This window comes from Zonotrichia albicollis, chromosome 1 (genome assembly GCF_047830755.1).
Source record: "Zonotrichia albicollis isolate bZonAlb1 chromosome 1, bZonAlb1.hap1, whole genome shotgun sequence".
Taxonomy (NCBI): Eukaryota; Metazoa; Chordata; class Aves; order Passeriformes; family Passerellidae; genus Zonotrichia; species Zonotrichia albicollis.
In genome coordinates, this window is record NC_133819.1 from 64,282,765 (window position 1) to 64,301,723 (window position 18,959).

The window sequence follows — 18,959 nt, forward strand, 5'->3', positions numbered from 1 at the left end:
GTTTCAGGAAACATATTTTCAAAGTATTGAAAAGTATAATTTTCTAGTTCAAATGACTTTTCACTTTATGCATTTTAAGATCAGAAAACCTGGAACATTTTTTTTCTGAGGTCCAGAGGGACCTCAGAAAGTAAAGCCTGTATTCCCAACATCTCCTATACTCTATGAATAAGCAGTTTATACCCCAAGCACTGATTAAATATTCAACTGTTTTAGAGAAACACATTCCAACTATTCACACTTGCTCATTTCTTCATGAGACATACAAGAAGAAATTCTATTCTGTGTTTAAATTGTAGCCAGAGTTTTTCCCTCCCTCCATCCCCCAAAAGCAACTGAAGAACACAAATCAGAAGCAAGGCAAGAGCTTTGAAAAGGCTCTAGTAATTTAGCACCAAACGAGACAAACTCTTCAGAATTTTACTGAGAAAATAAACAGGACTTAATTCTGATTTGTCTAAATGAAGACAAACAGGTCACTGGAAAGCACTGAAGGAATATTACACAGCTTGAATAAGGACCTTGAGAGGGAGAAGAAGAGAAACTTTCAAAGCCATACTGTGTTCATAGCTATACTGTGTTATATATGTTTATAAGCTTTGTTATTAATTGTTCGGTTTCGTTATTGAAGAAAGCTCAATCCAAAATGCACTGAAGCCAATGAAGAGGCTTTCCTTCACTTCAAATTATGCCCAAATTCACCTTTATCTCCCTTTTTCAGGCTATGGCAAAAACAAAAAACAAACAAAACAACTGCTTTAGCTAACATAGTGAGATGCATTTAGCTCAAAATATAGGACCCAATTTAGCAACACATCCATGACTAAGACAGTTGGAACTGTTATTTTTTCTTCAAATTGTAACAGTACCTGATGAACAGCAGTCACAGCATAGTCTGAAATGAACATGACATGAAAAATATACCTTTACAAATCACTGATGCTATCTCAGAGGAGGAAAAAAAAAGGATTTTTCATTTTTGTTTTTCCCCACAGTACAGGCAATGTGTCGTTCCTGACACCATGGTCCCAGTGAGAAACCTTGTCCTGCCAGAAGCCAGAGAAAAAATCCAGGACCCCCTCAGAGGTGAGAAGCCGCCCACTTTTACACCAGGAGTTTGAGAGTGTAAGGAATGAACTGTAACTCTAAATAGTACTTCCATGACAAACAATAGCCCTAGTTAAGCACATTCTGTATCATCTGATAAGGTTCTGCTTTTTTAAGAAATAGCTTTAATAGGCCACATTTTCACAAAGAACAGCCTTTATTTATAGAGAGGGAAAAAAGTAATAGGGTGTTCATACATAAATCTGTAGTTTACATACTTTTCCTTTATATTGTGAATGGAGTCAGTTTATTCTTTATTTCATTACTTTTTTTCTGGGTGGGTTTTTTTTTCCTTAAAGAAATAGGTATTTGGTAAAACACATAAGCAGTAATTTTAACCAGGTTGGGGATTTGCTTGCTATTCAAGCACAAGGCTTGTGTTTCAAGCACATTGCCAAAAGGGAGTATCAGAACATTCAGTCATCCACGGGACACTAATGCACATTCGGGCTGTTTAGTCATTCTGCTGTCAGCCCAAAAAACACCCAAAGATTAGGCCAGTGGTCCATTTTTAAATACCCCTGGAGTCTCCTTTACTAAAGGGAAATATGTATTTCTTAATTCCTATAGCATTATAACCCTGGTTGAACAGAGCAGAACTCTTCCTGTCATTTGGTAATTCTTCTTTAAAAATACATTTTCAGTAAAGGCTAGATGCCTCCAATCTGGTGCAATGGGTGGAAGGACATTGCTACACCCTCTCTGTATCTTTGCAGAAAGAGGAGAAAGGGAAACAGCTGGCTGCTTTTCACAATAGCTGGATTCAGCCAAAGAAAAAGGCTCCACCATAACTAACATAGCTGAAAGTCCCATGACCTGATTAAACCAAGCACAACATTTCAAATGTATGCTGGGGAATAGATCCAGAATTTTTTCTGGAGAAAAAGTAATTTTTGGTATTGGGAATCACACTGTCACTGATGGCATTTGAATAGGATTATATACTTCTGCCATAGTTATGGCATCTGTGTGCACAGAGCTCAAGATAATCCAGAAGACAAACTACTCTTCTTCAGTTCAAGGATGGAGATCTAATTCTCTGTGATTTTATTTCTCAAATATTGACAGAATGCACAAAATTATTCAAAATCCCTTAGCCATCTTTTTTTTCCTGGGTTTTTTTGAGTGTTGTTGGGTTTGGTTTTTTTTGTGGTTTTTTTTTTTTTTTTGTTTTGTTTTGTTTTTTTGTTTTTTTGTTTTTTTGGGTTTTTTTTTTTGGTGGGTTTTTTTGTTTGTTTGCTTTTTGGTTTTTTTGTTTGGTTTTGGTTTTTTGGGGTTTTTTTTGGGGAGAATTTTTTTTTCTCCTACTTGTATTCTCAGGCTCAGCAGGGACATTCCTGCCTCACAAAGCAGGCAAGCAAGCATCCTTGGGTGTATCCCAAGAGGCAACTTCCTTATCTCTTAAGACCTACTTCTACCTGGTGTTGTGCAGGTAGCTTTCTCTCAATATAATTATACAGCCCTGCATTATTAGATTGGACTGCAAATTGCTTGTTGCAGCCCAAGATCAACATACACAAGGAAATTCTGGCCTTGCATATCATCAATCTGAGTTCTTGCTCTTAAGAAAGATGCAAGAATTTCAGTGTTTGTAGTCAAATCAAATCTGACTGAAATGACAGTCTAATGGAGGCTCAGCAATTCTGGGATACAGGGTATTCTGGTTAAGTCACCTGCATAGGTAATTCAGAGGCTGTCCAGACACCAAGGGAACTTCTCCCCCAAGGTATAGAGGGAGGGAAAAAGGAGCAAAACCCTTGGAAAACATCTGTTTGTTTCTATCACCTCTTGTCAGTCAGGCCTCTTGCCAAAAGCTCATTAAAAGTAATTAAAGGGAGGAAAAATTGTATGATTACATTTATTATTATGCAGATAAAGAAATTTGGGGGATATATGTTTAAAAAAAAAAGAGAGAGAGAGAGAAAGAAGTATGAGAAGTATAGATACCTCTGCTTCTTGTAGGGTCCCATGGTTCAAGCATATCATGTCTGGACATGTGATAGGGGAACCACAACCTTCTTGAATTGCCAGCTCCACATACTGTTTTAGACACTAGAAACAAGCAAAGAAAAGAAAAAAAACCGTTATTGCCCACATGTTGGTAACAACCAGATGTCAGAGATGCTGTGCAGTTCCCACCTTCACCACCTTAATTGGCTGTCCTGAAGCTCCAGCAAACATCAATTATTGTAAGTGTGAATGCTACAAGTCATTACATTGGAAAGAATGCAACAACGAACAATTAATTATGCATGACTTCATCTGCCAAGCATTGCATTTACCTAAGTCAGCAAGTCAGACCTTTCAGCCCTAACAACTTCTATGCTCTGCTAAACTGGGATTGGAGAATTTGGCAGGGGTGAATATCTTTTATCCTAATTAAACAGGCTTTGTGCCTTCGTTTTTCCTCCTGTGTTCTTAATTCAGACTCTCATCCAGCAGTCACCATTGTAGGAGAACTCCTTTACAACACTGTTCTCAGCTGCACAAAAGAGGAAAGGGGTTTAGCACCTGCTTGGGAGGTTATAATGTGCCCTAGAAGATGTGCAGCTATCAGTTTTTCCTCCCCCTCAACCCTGCCCCCCCATAGTTCAAATAATATCCATAATTTATTACAATTTATCATCAGCCTCTACTCTATAGACTCCAAAGTCTATTTCCAGTATGGAGGCCACTTTACGAATGTATCCCAATTGTTCCATTACAAAAACAGTAGGCTTCCCCTCCAAGCTCAAAGAGCCATCTACTCTCTTCACGCTTTATTTGGTATGCCAGTTTCAAATATATTCAACTTGTCTTTATAACGCATATTCTTCAGTAAAATCATGGCACAAAACTCATGCAAGGGACCAAAGAACAGTGCTTGAACTCTTCCTCCAAATTGCCTAGGTAAGTAAGTAAGGTCACTTCTACAAAAAACAAAATAACAAAGTCTCCTCAAAATAATGGCAAAGCATACAACAAATTGCAAGTCACCATTAACAGAAAAACAAAGCATGGACTTCTGACAGATTTTGGTATCAGCTTGCAATGTTTCCTGTAAATGAAAATAAACATGTTATGAAAAGTAGAACTAATGTAGTTTTTTTCCCTACAGTTTTATATTTCATGCCCACATTACAAACCTCCTCCCCAGTACTGCTGATTTCTTCATTATTGCCCCATCGATTTTCAAGAAATATGTCAAAGTGAAATAGGGTTTTGAGACCTCTGTCTCTCTGCCAACTTTTGGAAGAGGCACTGAGTTCAAAGGCTAGGTGAATGATGGGGAAATCACAGCCCTTCCAAGTATGGCAGCCTTAGACTCTTCAAAAAACATTGTTTTATTATTTATAGGCATGTCTGTGTTAGTCTGCGTTAGTCTGGACTATAATGAGAAGGCCTTGCATATTGCACTCTGATTAAAGAAATTTCCTCATTTGTATATTTTATTGGAAAACTGATTCCCTCTAAGCCATCAGGATAATTAGGACCCTTACAAATGGAAATGAGATTTCCTTATTATTTTGTCTCTCTACTGAAATCTCCAAATCCACATTTTGTTGAATTCTGATGAGCTATAGAGATACTAACTTAAGCAAGCAGAATAATCTTAACTTACTGGCACTTTAAATTAACTTACTTTTGATTTGTAAATATTTGAAGTGTATTCTCTTAGAAGAACTTTGGGATACAACCTAACTGGTAAGCTTTAAATGTGTATCTCATTAAGAACTAATGCATTCAGATCCAGCATGCACCCCTATAAGAAAGCAGCAGAGCAGGTTGTAAGGAATTGATGGTGCAAGTAGTGTGTGGGAGGCGAGGGAGATACTCACAGGTGAAAAGCAAAAAAGAAATCATGTCAGTTACTGAAGGTAGTATTAGCTCCCTAGGGATTATCAACCCAGATTTAATCAGGAGTTACTCTTTTATTATTCCAACAGCAGTCTCCATGCCCTTCTCGCCCACTGCTCCCAAAGGCACCCAGGCACAGCGCTTTTACAAAGTCAGTTTACCCACGGGATCAAAGCACCCCCAGCACAGCAGCTCCATCACAGAGCAGTAAGCAGCAAACAGAAGCAGGTATGGAACCACAGTGGCACCTGGAGTGGGCTCCTGGTGACCCTGGAGCTGCCAGGGCTGTGCCCACATCCGCCACCACGGGCTGGGCAGTGGCAGCAGGTGACATAGGGAAAGCCCAAAAAAAGCATGCCCAGAGCCCAGGGTGGCTCCCAGTGGTGTTACTGATGCAGATGGAGGCTGTGGGTGACCTTGTCCTGCAGCTCCATATTCATTAAGCACTGAGCACTGCCCACATGCTTCAGCACGTATCATAGGAGAAATGGGGCAGCAAGCACTCACTCCCTACACAGATTTTCTCCCTGGTTTGTACCTGTTCACAGCCTCCTCCACAAATAAAGTAAACAGAAAATTCTGCCCTCAGAGCTCCTTCCCCAAGGCCTGCACAGGCTGCAGTGTGTAAAGTGTACTTCTTAAATCTGTGGGCAGAACCTCCTTACAATCTCACTTCATCTCCTCATGGGAGACCTGATTACTTTCTGGATCAAGTCTCAGGGCAGCATTTGGTGAAGGGCAAATGTTTCCTTCCCACCAAAGCATTTAGGTTGCCTTAATTCCTCAGCAAGCATGAGAGAGCAACCTTTTACTTTTGCTAAGATCCTGGCTTCTGTCTCCTCTGTGGTGCCGCCTGATATTTAGTAATTTGTTTTGACAGCATGGTACAGTGGATTTGTATTCTGGGGGCAGCTCAGGTCAGGTGGTTACAGAGGGAGGACAAAGCCTGAGAAGTTACTGCAAGCCCAGCAGCAGCCCAGAGGCTTGTTCTTAATTTAGACTCTCAGGACAGGAGCTCGGAGCACTGACGATTACACTTTCGTACAAGGATGGGCACGAAGCTCTTAAGGAGCTTCGATCCACAGTATGGATTTTGCAATCATTTTCCATATGCAGTATCTAAGTCATTATGGGTACCAAGCCAGGAGAACAGAGGTTTCTGAGGATTGTTAATGATCTGGATTCTTCTTTTCTTCTAACCCACTGCTTGGTTGTAGGTGAACATAAGTGGCCAACCAACCTTCTGTGGTTCTTTTAGAGGTTGCTGTGTTTCAGCTTGGGGAGATTATGTAATTGGGCTATGCAGTGCCATGGATCTTCAAGCATTTCCCAGAAAATCTCTCTGTTAAATCATTTTTATAGATATGAGATCTTTGGTCTTGACTTTCTGTGCTTGGAGAAGGTGCTTTGGGTGCAATACAAGAAGGGCTTAAAGTTGCCGGGAAACTTGAAGGAAGCATTTAATATTTATTGCTGAAGGACTAGGCTTTTTACCAAAGTATGTACATAAATGAAAATGTGAATTTCTTGTTCCCTCTTAGCAGCAAAGAAGAAACATTGGAAGATCACTAAACTTTAAAATATGCCTTCATCTTGCAGAGAAACTCTTCTCAGAGGGGTTTCACCATTATTTACAGCTCAGCTACTAATTCAACTGCTTACTTGAGAAGTGGCAACTAAGAGTATCTGAAAAGATGCAAGCCAAAAACGTGATGAAAAGATGCTTTCATGTCTGTATAATGAATCACAACTGACCTTCTCAGCAGTGTGTCCTCCCACACTTCAGAGAATACATTATTACAGACATAAAATGGCAAGATTTTTTGGGCATTTTGTCTACAAAAATCAGCAGTGTCTCAGGAAAACTGTGTACACTACATATGCTACTTAATTGCTCTTCAAAGTGAAGGGAAAATCAAGATGCTCTGCCTTCTGTGATACAAAGAATTTCCTGAAAGGGTCTTAATTTTGACATCCTAGAAATTATGATATCTCAACACCCTGGGCTACACTCTCCCTGCAATTTCCTGCAGTACAGTGACTTTTGAGCACGGAGAGCAGTCAGTGGCTGGGGTGGTCTCAACACAGGATCTGCACCCTATGGTGACATTAATGCCATCCTCTTACTTTCCATGGCCAGAGCCAGCAAAGTTTCCATGAATGTTTCACATAGCCAAGGCAGGATGGTTGAGACAACAAACTAAAAAGGTCCTGCTGAACAGGTTAGAATCCCGCTGACCACAGAACACACACTGGAGTTCTGATTCCATTATGTTCACCCCTCAAATAAAAAGCAGACACCAACACAAGTAGTTTTAATTCCCATACCTGCAAGTGTGCTCTAATCAGTTAACTCAGATTTTGCCCCACTGAGCAACTATATCATGTACATATCTGTGCTCTGGGAAACATAATAAAATCCTGAGGCATTCGAGCAAGAGAGATCAATTCAAATGTGATAATATAATTCCACTAGTAAAACTCAGTACACCTAACAAATGTTTTGTTGCTGATCTAGCTTTGTGAAGCATGTTTTGCTCACACAGGATTACTGACAACTTCAGTCAAAAGAAGACTACAACTATTTTTTTCTCTGCCTGAGATTCATAATGTGTAATGACTTGTTTTTTCAATAATTTGCTGTCTAAGCATTTTGGGGCAAGATTTTTTCCTCTTATGCTGGTTTTGTCTTTCAGGCCATCACCTTCCTCTGTTTAATAAAATAACATCAATGTCCAGTTACCAATGTCACAAAATGCTACCCATGATGTTTTTCTGGTGGGTTTTTTGTTTGGGGTTTTTTTGTACCTTGCAAAACTTGTAGGAAACATTATTATTTAGGCAAATTCTTACAAGTTCCCCAAGTAAATATTCCCCTCCTGGAGCTAAGGGGCTGTTGAAAGAGTACATTGAAATGCAACAGAGTCATCTTTAATAATACACTCAAAAGCCTAATCAAGGAATGCACGAACTAGTAATGTAAAAGATTTTCTTCAATAATAAACAGAAGTGCTTTCTGTGGTCAGCTTTGAGCCTAAGAATAAAAATTCTATTCAGGCTATTAATGGATTTTTATTTCAACACTTCTGCATGCTGCTCTAACTTCAACTTTTTCTTTCCCCAAAAGTATATTGTACAGAGGCTATTTTTAAAGTACTTACCAAGAAAAAGATGTCTGTTTGGTTATGTATTTACTCTGCAAAGGGATCATAACAGTTCTGCATTTTAACATAAAAATGAGTTCAAAGTGTAACTTTAGCGTTAGATTGCTAGGTAATGATGTGACAAACACACTATATCCCTTTCACTGTGAAATCTGAAGTTTCTATTCAAATCCACTTTCAGATAATTTATGTATCAAAGACAAAAGATGGATCTCAATCATTCCTACATACTGCTTTTCAAGTACCTGGACATGTTTCATCACCTTGCCCCTCTCCGACCTGCCTCAGATCCCAAAATACAGCCTCATTAGTTTGGATACAAAAGCATAAAAGAAACCCCTTATGTAATATGACAAAACTGAACAGGTATCTTTATTAAGAAACATGGAGGGAGGGCTAGAAACAAAAAAAAGAAACAGAAAACTCTGGCTTATTTTCCTGTCAAATGCCACCAATACTGCTGCCAGCCCCTGTGCAGCAGCTGGTACAGGACAAGTAAGGGTAATTGTCTTTAATTCAATTATGCAAAGGTAAAGAACAGATCTACAGTATTTCCCAGACAGTACGAGGCCATGATCTATATTAAATGTGAAAATTCAAAAAATTATTGAAGGCATATTGCCAAAACAAGGTCTTTCCTCCTAACATGTAACTTGAAGACAATTTCCATTCCAAAAAAAATAGAAGAAAAACTCAGGTTTCCCTCTTAAAATCCACAGGAATTATTTACAATGTTAAATCTGTCTTCCAAAGATCTTCTCAAAACTCTGTTTGTTTGGGGTTCAGGTTTTGTTTAGCCTAGGCTTTTTGACAAACTCCAAGTTTGAGGGCAGAGGGCAGAAACACTGTGTTATGGAGAGAATACTTCACTTTTCAGCTGACATTCCAGAGTGCCTCATGATTCAGAACAGATGAACAGATAGGCATTCAGTTTTTATTTTAGTTCTGGGCCATGGTTATGTACTTTTTATTCAGTGAGACATAATATTCATTTTTTTCTTATACTTTAGAAATGTTACCTGTTCTTTAGCGCGTACACAATCTACTATTACGAATTTTGGTGAGACAGTTCATGTCAGAACTCTAAATTTAACTACCTTGATCTACCCAGCACCTAATCAAACATGTACTAAGATAAATGTACTCCCCTAGACAGTACTCATAGTGTTTATGGCAGACTTATGTAATGTTTAATAATATGTTCATCATTGCTGTGACATCTGCACTTCCGCATTTTCCATCACCAAAATGGATCAGTCACTTTCAATGTGTGGTACTCAAACTCCTCAAGTATCTCTAAGAAGGTCTTAAAACTAGATGAAACAAGTCTATTGGCAATTAGCTTGGAGGCATTTGCACTTCACTTGGAAAAAAAAAGTGAGGCTCTTCCAATTAAAGTTTTTAGACAAAAATAGAAATCTCTTCATTTGCTACAGATAAACTTATGATAGGCACAGTTTAAAGCAAGAAGCAAAATTCCAATGAAATATTGCCCAATCTCTATTTTAACTGCTAAGGACCAGATACAGTGATAAATGAACAGATAGAAGATCAAATGTGAAGAAGATCAGGCCAATAAGAGCCTTATCAATAAAGATGCTTGAAAGGAAGTGAAAAAATGCCCTTGTAGCTTCAAAGAACATATAGTCAGTTCATGGCTCAGAAGGAGGGAAGGAATAACATCACTAACAAGAATTTAATTTTGCCCTGACCAAATGAAAACACCAAGCAAACAAGACAGTGGACCAGAACATAATTGCCTTCTCTTGGTCCACAAGCCTATTTTTTATGGAATTCTTCAATCGTACCTGAGAAATATACTGTCATCAGCTTTGTGTCAAAATATCTACCAGTGATGCTGAATTCTGCTCAGAAACACAGTATGATACCATGAGGCCCAAGACATCCTAGCAGCCTTTCATAAAAAGCAGGAAAGGTTCCTGGTAATTGCTGCCATGAAGAGGTACCACCAAAAAGAAAAGGACCAGAGGAACTCATACTTCACAAACTTGAACCAGCTGCAAATATAATTTCTCTTGCCAAAAATCCATGTCAGGCCAAACCTGGCCTTACAACAGCTACAAAACAGCATGAGGCTTATGTCACAGTCTGGCTCAGTTACTGTGGCACTTCAAGGCACTGACAACCTACTTCATATAGATTTCTTCATTGGTTAAATGGAGATAACACCAACTGCATCGATGCAATGCTGTCATTAAAATGTTAGTTCCCTCTTCCTCCCATCCTTCCTTGGCCACCATCCAGAGGCTGCCACCTCTACTGGCTTCAGAAACATGCAGTCCCTCTTCCTGAATTGTGGTATCCCTCAAAAGTCAATGGGTACATCTATACTGTTTTGATAACCCAACTCTGCCTTTGGTGTTACTCTGCACAGAAACACATGCAAGAAGTTCTTAAACCATCAAAATTACTACAGAAGTGCTCTGTGTTCAGTGCCAATATTACCAGGTGTAGGAATTCTCTTTTTTAAAACTTGAAAAAAAATTATTCTGAAACATTTCAAATGTTGAGCAGGGAAAAAAAGAATCCCAAATGTCAACACTTCCAAGTGGAAAACAACCTGAGATGAGTTTTATATAAAGTAAGTGGGGCATTGCAGCACAAGGTATATTTAGGAAGAGGAGAAGGTCGTGAGTGTTCTGGTGCAGTTGTGAGAAGGTGTCTCATAGGATGGGGAGAAAAAGAGAACAAACCCATTCTTGAAAATGAGGACAAACAAACAGAAGTGACACTAAAACCCAGTGTTGGCTAGATGATGGCAAATCCAAATATTCCCTGACTCATAAGTTTTACTAAGTATTATTTCAGTGGGTTATTGACACACAGTTGTTTCACTGAGCAGGTATCCCATTCTTTTTTGCGTCCTCCTTGTCCTTGATCTGCTTGATCTCCTCTGCTCTCTGATTCTTCTGCTCATGTGTTTTGCAAAGACCCCTCATATTAGTTTTTCCAGTTTCCCAGTGCCCCCCTCCACAAACAATCTGAAACTTCACGGCACTAAGGGTCAAATGTCACTGTTCAGCCACCCAAAGGAGGCAGGACAATGCACAGCTGTCCTTGAAAAGATTAAGGAAAGCAGAGGGGCCTTAGTGTCTGCTGTTGATGAAGTACCAACAGAGAGACTCCTATTTCTCTAACAGTTTCTTCTCCTCTAGTAAAAGCAGCCATCAGCAGCCTCTCTCTGAGGCTGCAGCCCCCCCAGGGCTCAGGCAGGTGACTGTCCATGGCACCACACCATCCATGGCAGCAAAGGAGCCTTCTGAGCCCATGCCTAGCCCTAGCCTTGCTGTCATACACTGCCGCAGCAGAAAATCTTGTTCTCCAACTGCCTTTGGAACACTGCCTGCTTGTAGAAGCACAAGAAAGCACAGAAGCTACCTTGGCTTGCATGCTGACTCCTGCTTCTTCTAAGGTTGCATTGAAGTTTAATCTCACTTGGACTGCATTGTGTGCACCAAAATAACTAACAGGTAGATCATCATGGTATTTGTTTTGCGCATTTTGTAACCCAGTTGCCTCACACACTTCTCAGAAGTACAAGACTCAACAAAGAATTTGCTTGGGAAAAAGAAAGGGTGAATCATGCTAGTTCTGCATAAACCTGTGCCAACAACACAGAACAACATACATGAAAGCATTTTCTGTTTTCAGTTTGTTACACATTGTCTTCAACATCTCACACCCTGTGCCAGTAAATAACACAATAAACAACAAATGGACATAAGCTGCTGCTTGACATAAATAGCAGCAATCCCATTTATCGCTCACCTGGCTCTCACTGAGGCCCTGAAATGCTTAAGAGGAGGCAAAGAAAAGAGGAAAGACAAAACCAGAAAAAATTGGTGTGCAGGGTAAAGTCAACTCTGGTAATTTTTACTGACCCCTAAGACCATGTTTCTGCAACAGCAGTGCACTGGTTCCTCCTGTCACCACTGCCACCAGGGCAATCTTACCCCACCTGCTAAAACCTCACCTCCACGACTGCTTACAGGCTACAGACTCACATGGAGGTTTTCATGGGACCCTTGGTATTTCCAGTGTTCCTGCCAGTCCTGCACTCCTCTCTAGCACTTCCAAAGGGTAGAGTGTGCTGTGCCAGACACCAGGGCAGTTCTAGCCCAGGGGATGCAAGGTGCACGTGATCACACCACTCACTGTCTCTCCCTGCTGCATTCCCAGTTTCAGCCATGTTTTGAAAAGGCAGGAATCTCCTAGATACACACTTTCCAGACTGTCTAATGAGCACCAAAGCCCAGGCAACACCCAGTGTGCTGTGCAAAGGCAGGGTGGGGAGGGTGGCCCATCCATTCCTGGCACTGCCTCACCAGAGCACTCCAGAGCATTACCTGAGTGAGGCACTGTGAGAGTGCTCTGGGCAAAGAAGGAAGGAAAAGAGCAAACATTCAGGGACTTATATCAGAAGTAAGTATAATATTTAAAGTATTATTCTGTAAGTAGATCAATCAAGAAGTAATTAGTTAGCTTGCTTTGGACCCAGATGCACTAAAGTGCAATAAAATACTGTATTTTTTAACATTGTAATGGTGTGGACAGACACAATGTATAATTATTTCACATACATATGTGAGCACCATGACCACAATGGGGGCAAAAACCTGAGCAGCTGCACATCCAAGGAAGAGAAAATTGTAACAAAAGGTAAATGTAATGGCCTGCTAATAAGAAGGATATCCCCACCAAATATACAAGGATGAGTGGGAAGACAAGGAACAAGATGAGCAGTATCAGGAACAGATGAGACCCCCACTCCCCTTTTGGAAAAGGGATAAGTAAAGGTGACAAAGGGACCATAAAATAGTGGAGCTTGATCAGTACAGATGTTGCTGAATAACCATATGTAAAAGTGCGCACCACAGCATGGCACTCTGCAAAGATTTTATAGACACAGGAAATGAACTGAATAATGTAAAGTTCAGTCCTCTAAAACTTTCACAGAGAAAATATATCTCACATCTCTTCCCAGCCCTCTTCAGAGATCAGTCTTTCATTAAAAACTAATTTAAATCCAAACACAATGAAACCAAGTCATTGGGTACACTACAGCCATTTCCAAATTCTTGGGATGTGTAAATGTGTGCTTTATCTCACACTGCAGTGGAATCTTATGCCAAGTGCAACACATGTTGAAAAATACAAGGCTCATGCCTCTTCAGACCTGACTGAGCTACCAACTAAGATGGCAAGTATGTTCTGCAAGCCATCTGCTTTTTCTGCTGAGAAGAGAGAGAGTAAAAATGTTTACAGTTATTTGAAAAACTCCTGCCCTACTAGCAACATTCCACCAAAATGCAAACATACACATGCTAAAGCACAGTTTACTTACTTTGGCTAGAACACAGCTTTTATGGGGTATTTTGTTTACTGCAAGAGTTTCTAAGATGAAAAAAATAGCTGTGCAAAATTCTAAGTTGTCTGAATGCCTTGGTTTTACAGTCTACAAATGGAAAGGAAATATAACCTCACCCCCACAGATATCTAAATAGTAACAATTTCCAATTATTTCCACAGCCACAAATACTATGAAAAATAATCATCATTGGAGCATCACCATTACAGTTAGGAAGGAAAAAAAAACCAAAAACCAGAAGACTTCACATGTAACAGAACAAAAAATTAACAAAAACAATGGTTTTAGCTTATTGAAGCAGAACCTATTATTTTCATGTCAAGCCCTTTTCTATTTCAAGTTTAATACTGCTCCTGGATATATAAAATTACCCTTAGTGACAGAAGAATAAGCTATACAAGCTGAGAGCATTGCTAGCTGAAAAACTGCAAAACTGATTGCTGCTCAATCCCAGAGCTCACAGTGGATATTCTTACCCCAAAATCTGTCTTAAGTGTAATGTGAAGGTATCTAGATGTCCTGGCATGGGTGAGGGGAAATTTAGGGCATGGCACACCAGTAGAGCTGCTGCAGGCTGTGCCCCAAGCAATCTCCCATGCAAGTCCTGACACTCCATGTCAAGCTGCTCCTGACACTGTTTTTTGGAGTCTGCCCAAAAATGCAACTCATATGGCCTCCCAGAAACTGCTCTGGCTTCAAGACAGAGAGCCATATAGCCAGGTTAAAAGTTTCCAGAGCCCTCATTGTTACAGGATGCAAGATCTACATGTCTGAGCATGCATCAGCCCAGACATATCCTTCGGGAGGACACTGGGACACAGGCAACAGTCAGACAAACGCTGGACTTGAGAGCACAAACACAATTGGGACATATTATGCCCATTGAAACAAATAGAGTGTGTCTAAAGGCTTCTCCCAGCTGCATTCAGGCTCACCTATGGCTGGCTCTTGGTTCAAAGTCAGCAAAGTTTGCACGGATGCCAAGTAACTGTGACTGCACCTTCCGTGACACTGTCACAGCACTGGAGCACCAAGCTCACAGGAGGCTCTTCCTGGTGCTGGCCAGGGAAGGAGTGTATGGCTGTGATGGCAGCTGTGGCACTGACAAGGGGCATGCAGGCACAACAACACTCCCTTTAGCCATCCCTGACCTCTCCCTTTGGCCAGTGCCCTGCTGCAGTGCAGAGTCCAGCTCTGCCTGGCACAGTCCAAAGCAGCCCACGCTCCCCTGAGGGCTACTCTACCCAGCTAGCACTGAGGTTCATGTACCATTAATACTAAATCAGAGACACTGAGTTCTTGGCATAGGAGTGGGACCACTGTAAAAGCATCAACTTCTCCAATTTTCTGGGTTTTTTTTATTTAAAGCTGTATTTTCATATCTACCTTTTAGGTTACATGAACTTCAAAGTTTTGTTACAAACTAAAATACAGAAATCTGTGGTGCAAGTCGGTATGGAAAACAAACTTCACGAAGTTCAGGTTGAAATGCATATTAACCAATCTTATCTTCATTTCTTGAAATACACAGCTAGATTCTCATCCTGTTTAAGCTACCCTGAATTCAGCATAAGTCAAGATATTCTCACCCTAGCTGGCTTCACAAATATCCAAATTTCTTCATGAATTCGAACAAGCAAGGGTAAAATTTAAACATACTTGCTTGATGTTTATCCACAATTTTTTAAAAATAAAATCAAGTACATTTATTCTAGAGTTTAAAATAAAACCAAACCAACACCCACCCCACCCCCCCCCCAAAAAAAAACAAAACAAGCAAACAAACAAGTAAAAAACAAGAAAAAGCAGCACACCAACATCCTCTAGTGACTTCTGGCCTGTTTTCAGGTCAGGTACTTTAGTTAGCATTAGTGAGGTACATCAAAGTCACTACCACCAAAGAAACAAGGTCCGTTTTTCCGATGCTGACAAAGAGACTGGAAGAGTACTACTATCTGTAAGGCTTTTATCAGCTCATTCAACTTCTCCCTCTATCACTTCCACAAGCTTTATTTGATCTGAATTTGCAGGCCAAAAAGTCTTTACTGACTACTATATGCAATGCGTGACCTGAGCAACATCTCTGCAGCACAGAGGCAAAGGTTCAAAAGGCCACTTTTGTTTAGGCTTTCTGATTGCCCTTAAAAGTTACATAGAAGACTTTAAAGGTCCGTGAGAACTCAGAAAAGGATAGCAGGGAAACAAAAACTCACAGGTATTCTATGATATTTCAAGCTTTTGCTTCAGAAAAAATACTGAAGATTGCATGCAAACTGTGTATGTTCTCCAACACTCAAACTGCATCTTATTTCCTTTTATTTATACTTTTTACTAGTGCTTGCGATGGGAACATATACTAGTTACAAATCATCAAAAGTAAAATGACAAGGGAAAACTTTTAAATAAGGCAAGACAGGCTAACACCAAATGCTCTTTAGAAAAGCACCCTGTGTCAGCACAGGTGTAACACATGCTTGTACAAGACAAGCAATCCCATCTCACAGCTCTGTCCATCTTCCATTACCCTGCTTCTGTAATGTAAAGGCACTGACAGATCTTACCGCTGTACAAAAGACGCAGCTGCATTCCTGAAGAGTGGTCATCTTATCCCGGGAATATTCACAGAGACATAGCTTGCACGTCAGGAGAGGCTCCAGAGCTAACTCTCCAGCTTCTGACTCATCAGCTGTCATGGTGTCAGGACAAGCCTTCTCAGCAGAGTCCATTCAGTCATTAATAGTGCAACTCAGGCTGAAAAGAGAAATTGGCAGCTGAAACTTTGTACAAGCCATGCAGTCGCTTCCATTGCTTTCAAAATTTACATCTCCGATCCATAAAAGTACCTGCACACCCAAATGTACTACTCAAAATCTTGGAGCCAGTCTCAACTTCAGGCCATTCAAAATTTACAAAGAGACCTGAACTGGCTGAGTTCTCTGAGAGCATTCACCTTGCTGGCACAAAGCACCTCAGTCAGGCTGCTTAACATCAAAATAAAAAAAAAAGCCAAACAAACACAAAACACACACAGATGAGGCATTATATATATATATATATATATATAGAGTTTCAGACTCATACTCCCACCCAAATGGAATCCTTCAGTCTTCACTGCACCCACACAGTTTCAGTGAGTGTCTCCACTCCCACTTTCTATTCCAGTTGGTGGCTTGGAAACTCCCCTAGGCAGTGCAAGACAAGAACAGACTCCCACTTTCCAGGCAAGCACTTCAAATATTTAGTCTGTAATGCTGGTGGTGGCTACCATGAACTCCACCTTCTTGTCACTGAGACGGTGAACTGCCAAGAGGGATGGTGAAGGCATTAACCCAGGAAAGGACTTCAGCTTGCATGTGCTACTTCACACAGGGCTGGAGCTTAAAATCAAATGAGTAAGAGCATTTTATGCACAGTACTCTTCTCTGCATTGCCTTAATGATGCCAAAAAGTAGCTTTTGTGCATCCCACTTCCCGGCATCCAGCTCTTCTATTTATTTCATAGATCTCTGAGGCATTTAACTGATGTTTGTGGACCAAGTGCACTAGCACTTTGACAGAGAGATGCTCACCAAAGCCATGTTTTCTCTACACATCACAGCAGTGCTTGGGAATGAAATTTCTCTTCTTTGATGAGCAGCAGATGGAAATGCTATGTCTGCATGTAATGCTTTCTGGCCTAAGCATTTGAAAACACTGCACCGTAATCATAAAAAATCTCAAGACCCTCATTCTTACACAGAAACACTGAAAAAGCAATTAAAGAGAATATCCTTGTGCTTAAGCTGAAACAATGCAAAGCCTATTTGCAGATTTTACTCACCTCAGCACAGACAGTGGGGTTCACTACTGTATTTAAGGCACAGAAAAATCTATCCACATCTCTAAGAAACTTGGCCCAGCTTCCACAGACCTCCTTCTGAATACACTTCGCTGATGGCAAGACAACCTTCACACATATTTTACAAGCAGAGACCTGATGGCCAGCTGTGCGCAGCTGCTTGCAGCAGCACCAAGAGTGCAGCTCTACTAAATCTGAAGAGCTGCATCACAAATGAAGGCTGCATGAACATGAAACCAATCAAAACCTATTGATGTGCCTGTCAGATCTGACATCTCATGAGGGAAACCAGAGACTTGAGCCCTTTGGTCCTCTTCTGCTGGCCTCCCCTGCAGCCCTGAGCACACTCTGGGCAGGGCTGTCAGGTCTCATTTGGCAGCACGTCCCTGCTGCCATTCAGTGGCTGCCGGCGCGGCCAACGCAGCTGCAAACCGTCAATGCATATGTGATGTACTGACTTGCAGTGCCTGCTGAATTCCTCCCTAGGGGTAGAATGATGGGGCTCATGGAGTTTGTGGAACCCTTCCCTGCAGCTCTCATCTCATAACCTTACTCACAGCTGAGCCCATCCCCAGGCCTGCCCCCAAAGCTTCATGCCCTGTGCTCCCACAATCTGCAGGAAGACACTTTATCCACAACAAATCTGGGTCAGAGGATCCTAAGCCCTTTTTAATTTTTACACTTGGTAGTTTCCTAGACTATCCCGTCAGAGAAGCCATCAGATTTGTACCTTGGAATGTCTTTCTTGTAAACACACAGTTTCAAGAGATATGAGCATCATGGCCAAGATTCTGGCAACCAAACTCCTGACCACAAATCCAAAGCAAACTCTCTTTTTATGGCTTGCTATCACTAGCTCATAACATACACTACTCTCACACAATTCTTGTTGCAGTCCTGGGACCTGCTACCCTGATGCCCCTCACAATTTGCTCCGTACAAGTCCAGAGCTGGAGGTCCAGCATGGCCAAAAGGCTTAGAAGGAAGTCTCTCTCTGAGTCAGGAACTGCAACAATCTTCTGTAATTACTGCAGAAGGGTGGGAGGGAACACTGAGTCACTGGAAATGCTATGGCAGATCAAGAACTACCTGTTATTTAAACCCACGTGCTAGACATTATCTCAGTATTCAGGAGAACTGTAACACATTTACTCAGGTTGCTTTTCAACAGCAGCTGCATCTGTACAGGTGAGCTACTCACCCTCAATCTGCAGTGATCTGAGATTTCTACACAGTAAAAGGCAGCAAAGCTAAAAGGACAGATCCACAAAAGAACAGGTAGGAATATTTCAAGATGTGGGAATGGATATAAAATGGATACAACCATTTCAAAGGTCACTATTCTTCGTATAACTAAAAGGGTTATGACCCTGCATGCAAGCAGCATTAAGGCAGCTGTAGGAAGATTCAGGTGTGTGACTGAGTTTTAGGGCTAGAAGCTAATTTTAGATGGCCTAAATCCAGCACTCAGTGTGACAGTGAGGAACAGGCTCCTGACACACTCCTCTGTGCTAGTAGCAGCCTAATGCCACAGTGTGATGACTGTAGGGACTCATTATGATATCCTATTGTCATTGATGATAACCCTTGTCCCTGGAGACTGTAGGTTAAATTCAGTTTTACT

The 18,959-nt window shown here is 40.9% G+C and overlaps 1 protein-coding gene across 2 annotated transcripts in view; it reads right to left on the minus strand.

The window, feature by feature from the left end:
• RNF144B (ring finger protein 144B) overlaps positions 1–18,959 on the minus strand; it is a 53,852-nt gene that overhangs the window by 19,831 nt on the left and 15,062 nt on the right. For both annotated transcript variants that reach the window (XM_074542950.1, XM_005481773.4), the window contains exons 2-3: positions 16,059–16,248; positions 3,055–3,159 (exon numbers count right to left, since the gene is read on the minus strand). In XM_074542950.1, coding sequence (XP_074399051.1) covers positions 3,055–3,159; positions 16,059–16,223 — 270 coding nt within the window. In that variant the 5' untranslated portion in view covers positions 16,224–16,248. The remainder of the gene's footprint in view (positions 1–3,054; positions 3,160–16,058; positions 16,249–18,959) is intronic.